The 4,973-nt window shown below is 35.8% G+C and overlaps 2 protein-coding genes across 2 annotated transcripts; both read left to right on the forward strand.

Moving 5' to 3' along the window:
• Positions 1-812: 812 nt before the first annotated feature.
• On the forward strand, positions 813-1,358 carry LOC118749976 (secreted RxLR effector protein 161-like). Its single transcript, XM_036484726.1, has one exon. It carries the CDS (start codon positions 813-815, stop codon positions 1,356-1,358), a length of 546 nt encoding a protein of 181 aa, XP_036340619.1.
• An 827-nt stretch (positions 1,359-2,185) lies between these two features.
• Positions 2,186-3,783, forward strand: LOC118749974 (protein ALP1-like). The gene is made up of 4 exons (XM_036484725.1): positions 2,186-2,538; positions 2,601-3,000; positions 3,069-3,161; positions 3,230-3,783. Exons 1-3 carry the CDS (start codon positions 2,323-2,325, stop codon positions 3,143-3,145), a joined length of 693 nt encoding a protein of 230 aa, XP_036340618.1. The 5' UTR covers positions 2,186-2,322; the 3' UTR covers positions 3,146-3,161; positions 3,230-3,783.
• Positions 3,784-4,973: the final 1,190 nt, after the last annotated feature.

Below are 4,973 nucleotides of genomic sequence, written 5' to 3' on the forward strand. Positions count from 1 at the left end.
TGGAAATGTTCTGATTTCGCTAGCAGAGGGTGTAATGAATAATTATTTTATGGAGTACCAAAATAAATTCATTAGACCGGAAGTGAAATATTAGTAAGATGCAAGGGGAAATAGTGTACTTAAACAACAAATTAAGGGAGGATGTGAGTGTAGGTATTCAGCCAAGTACCTCGGTACAGGGGTATAACCAACGTGAAGGAATCGACTTTAATCTCACGTTCTAACCAGTCGTTAGATGTACGTCTATTCGTTTCCTTATGGCAATGGCTGTTAAATTTGGATGGAAAATCGAGCAAATGGACGTAGTGGCAGCGTTTTTGCACGGCGATATCAGCGAAACTATTTACATGCACCAACCAGAGGTATTTGATGTCGGTAGTGGTCGCGTTTGAATGCATATTAAATCGCTTTACGGACGAAAGCAAGCAAGCCGACAATGGAACATGAAGCTTAATTGTGTTTTGGAAGCGGCTGACTTTGTACGATGTAAAAAGGACTCATGTGTATACACACGTGCGTCGAAATGAAAAGTCGCTCGTTGTGATTGCCGTCTATGTAAACGATTTGCTACTATTCTATAACAACGACGAGTGGAAAGGTGAACTTTAATGTACTTTGTAGCAGAACTTCCACATGAAGGACCTGGGAGCAGCCACTAACGTTTTGGGAATTCGCATCAACTACAATCGTGAAGCTGGAACACTTAGCTTAGATAAACAGAGCTACATTGAAGATATTTTGCGAAAATTCAACATCTTCCATTGTGATCCCGTGAAATTCCAAGCGATCCGAATCAAAAACATAAGAAGGATATGGCAGAAACCAAAATCGTTTCGAATGTGCCATATCAGGAAGCAGTGGGATGTGTATTGTATTTGGCGCAATGCACGCGGCCAGATATCTCGTTTAGTGTTGCAAGCGTAAGTCAATTTAACCAACAGCATGGGCAGGCTCATTGGACAGCTGTAAAGCGCATTCTGCGCTACCTTAAGGGAACATTGCACTACAAATTGACATATGCTCTAGATACGAAATTCGATGAATTATGTGGCTACACCGATGCAGACTGGGCATCGAGTTTTGTCGATATCAAATCATGCACTGGGTATGCATTTCTATGGCAAGGTGCAGCAATATCATGGGCTACAAAGAAGCAACCGACTGTTGCATTGAGTACAGCGGAATCTGAGTACATGAGTTTATCAGCAGCCACTCAGGAAGCACTTTGGCTAAGCCAATTGAAGAAGGAAATACTTGGTGGAGATTGGTCACCGCTTGAAATTTTCTGCGACAATAAAGCAGCCGTTGATTTAACTGAAACTGGAACTTTTAGTCTAAGAACAAACACATTTCTATAAGGCATAATTTTATAAGAGATTGTGTTTAAAGCATAATATTAAGGTTACAAAAATTTCAACTGATTTAATAGTTGCTGAAAATCTCACCAATACTGTAGCAATACAAAAGCATTCATTTTGTTTAAAAGAAATGGGATTGAACATATTTTTTTGATTTTATATTACAGAATACGACTGTGTTAAGATAAATAATGTAAATTCATTAATGTGAATATCAATTAAGTGGGAGTGTTGAAATATCGTAATAGAATTATGACATTGACATTATTACTCATTTTGTTTTACACCATCTTCAGATCAGAACATAACTGTCAAATGTATTATGACATTTTCCTCCTTGAATAAATAGCCAAACAGGCAAGACGTATTTTATACCAAATAAAAATTATTTGTCTTTTCATTTGCGAATAACTTTAGTACCACACATCAATGCTGACTCCTTATGTAAGTGCCTCGCGAGGTTCGTGTCAACATCATACGCCGACGGGGGCGTCGACGGAAGACTCGGAAGTAGGCTGCCTCATCGCGGCGATCTCAGCATCCTAAGGGGAGACTGAAGCAATCATATATTTTCTAAATTCTAAACTACTCTAATTTTTCATTTAATATTTCATTGTTCGTTTGGTGGTAAATGTAAACAACACAAAATGTATTGTAATAGATTTCATAAACAATTGCGACCCTGCGGGGTTTTGTGTAATAGTGTAACAAACTCCATTTTGTGCAGCGCTGGCAAACACACTACGGCAACCCATGTTGGTTTTCGTTTGTTTGCGTTTGAGTTTGCCGACGATAGACAATTCAATTGGCTTTATACTGTTTTCAGACAGAAAATTAATTGAGTCAATTAAGTTTTTAATTAAGTATTAGATTTTTGTGTTTCACACACAATCAGCTGCTCGATTAACGAGTGGCTGTCAGCTGTCTTAAAAGAATTTTTGTTTATTTAAAATAAATTGGTAAAATGGAAAACAATAAGTGTTTAAGCGCACTGTTTCTTGCGTATACTGCAAATATACAAGTTTTGCAGTCAGTGCTGGCAAGCTACGCAAGTTCAATGGCCTTATATAAAAAAAGAAAAGAAAAAAACTTCATAATTTTGCAACATTTGCGAAGACAGCAGCTATTGCTTTACGGGTTACTGCGGAGGAACGCTACTCAGAGATCCCTCTGGAAATTGGTAAATCAGATTATAAGTAATCAGTTCTTGTCCTTTTATAAATGATACTTCCTCTATTACAGAATCGGCAGTCTTCTTTCTGGGAAGTTAATTGCAATTGCAACGATGACCATTTCTTTAAGACGCACTTCCGCATGAACCGCACTAGTTTTGAAACACTCTGTGGCTTCCTCAAAAACCTGCACAAAGCCGACACAAACTGGCGCAACGCGATTCCATTGCAAAAACGCGTTGCGATAGCTCTATTTACGCTGGGATCGTCTGGAGAGTACAGAGTGGTTTCCGAACTATTTGGTGTTGGAATATCGACCGTGTGCACAATCTTGTGGGAGTTTTGCGAGGAAGTCTGGCAAGCTTTGTCAGCGCAATACATAAAGAAATTACCACCGACTCCACAAACTTTAAAAGACTGTGTTGATGGTTTTGACCGTCTCGGCTTTCCCCAATGCCTTGGAGCAATTGGTAAGAAAGTTAAAAATGCAACTAATTTATATAAAAACAAAGATATACGTGCATACATATATATTCAGATGGGTGCCACATCGAAGTTAGGCCGATGCAACCGACTACCACAACTATAAAGGATGGTATTCCATTGTTCTACTAGCTGTAGTGGATTACAGGTTATTTAACTTTCATCCTGTTGTTTTTTTCTAAAAAGCATGTATTAATTATTTCTATATATGTTCAGATATCGGTTTTTATATGTGAACATTGGTGCTCCTGGACGATGCAATGACTCGCAGATATATAATGCATCGTTAATGAAGCGAGTAATGGAGGAGAACGAATTACTGAAGGTCAGTAAGAAAGAAATAGGTGGAGTACAAATGCCTATATGCATTATTGGAGATTCTGCGTTTCGGTTTTCCACCTCCTTAATGAAGCCATACGCGTTTTCAATGGCCTTAACTGAAACACAAAAACTCTATAATTATAAGCTTTCAAAGTGCAGAAGAGTAGTTGAGAATGCATTTGGCCACTTGAAAGGACGATTCCGTCGTGTTGGAAAAGGTTTAGACAACCGAATTGGGAAGGCACCCATCATTATTAGAGCCTGCTGCGTCTTGCACAATTATTTAAATGAAATGAACGACACTATAAATGACATGTGGTTGGAGAGATTGCAAGAAGTGAACAGAAATCTCGAAAATCCTGAATATGTTACGATAGTTGGAGACAATCAACCCTCAGCTGAAGAAATAAGGCAAGGATTATGCAATTATTTTAGTGAGTACAATTTTTATTTGTTAATTTAATTCATTTACATTTTTTTTTTTTCGAGCTAAATTTCTTTTGTTATTTATCTATAAAAATACCGTCCACTGTATATACTTTTTGTGAGTCATATGAAAAAAAAGTGATTTCTCCGTTTTTCGAAGTTAGCCTCCGAAATCGAGATATGGGCCTTCGAAGTTTGAAATAGGACCTTTGGTAAAAAATTATATTAAATTATTGCATGTATGTAAATAACTAAAAACCTAAAAATATAGGCGTAGTCCTCCTTTTATTTAAATGTTAAATCAATTTTTTTGTGCAGACCTATATTACCTATATAAGGGGTCAAAGTTCAGGTCTTCGAAAAATTAATTTCCTTATATTGCAAACAATTTATATTGTTGTAAAGGCGATTAAATCCCCTTTCTTCTGATATGCATATTTGTATACTTTATACTAAAAAATTTGAGAAAAGTCACATTTAAAGGAAATAAGAACTTTTTTTATAAAAAAGTATTTTGAACAAAAAAATTACTAACCGATTTTTAGAAATATGCATATCAGAAGAAAGGGGATTTAATCACCTTTACAACGACGCCAATTTTTAAAAAATCGGTTAGTCATATTTTTGTTTAAAATATTTTTTTTTTATAAAAAAAGGTATTTTTTCATTTAAATGTGTTTTTTCTAAAAATTTTATATACGAAGTATACAAATATGCATATCGAAAGAAAGCGGATTTAATAACTTTTACAACGATGTGAATCCTTTTAAGATCGGTTCAAAATTGTCTGAAATATTAAGTTTTTCATTTTTCGAACATCTGACTTTGACCCGTTATAGCACCTGTAATATGAGTTTTCGCAAAAAAATTTATATACCATATAAAGGCGGACCACGTCTGTATTTTTACTTTTTGTTGGTTTTTACATGCAATAATTAAAAATAATTTTTTGCCAAAGGTCCAATTTCGAACTTCGAAGGCCCATATCTCGATTTCGAAGGCTAACTTCGAAAAACGGAGAACTAACTTTTTTTTACTTATGGCTCAATCTCTTTAAAAAAGTTGGTTTGGTCCAATACCCAGCCGAGTGCTGTACAGTGTTATTAATTTCTATTTAAAAATGATAAAATGCCAACTTTTAATTCTTTTTTATCATTCGCTATCTCCCTCAGTGTGTCAGCTTTGTCTTTCTCTATCTTCATCCACTCTTTTT

This window comes from Rhagoletis pomonella, unplaced genomic scaffold, assembly GCF_013731165.1.
Source record: "Rhagoletis pomonella isolate Grant_MI unplaced genomic scaffold, Rhpom_1.0 Rhpom_scaffold_00100, whole genome shotgun sequence".
NCBI classification, from domain to species: domain Eukaryota; kingdom Metazoa; phylum Arthropoda; class Insecta; order Diptera; family Tephritidae; genus Rhagoletis; species Rhagoletis pomonella.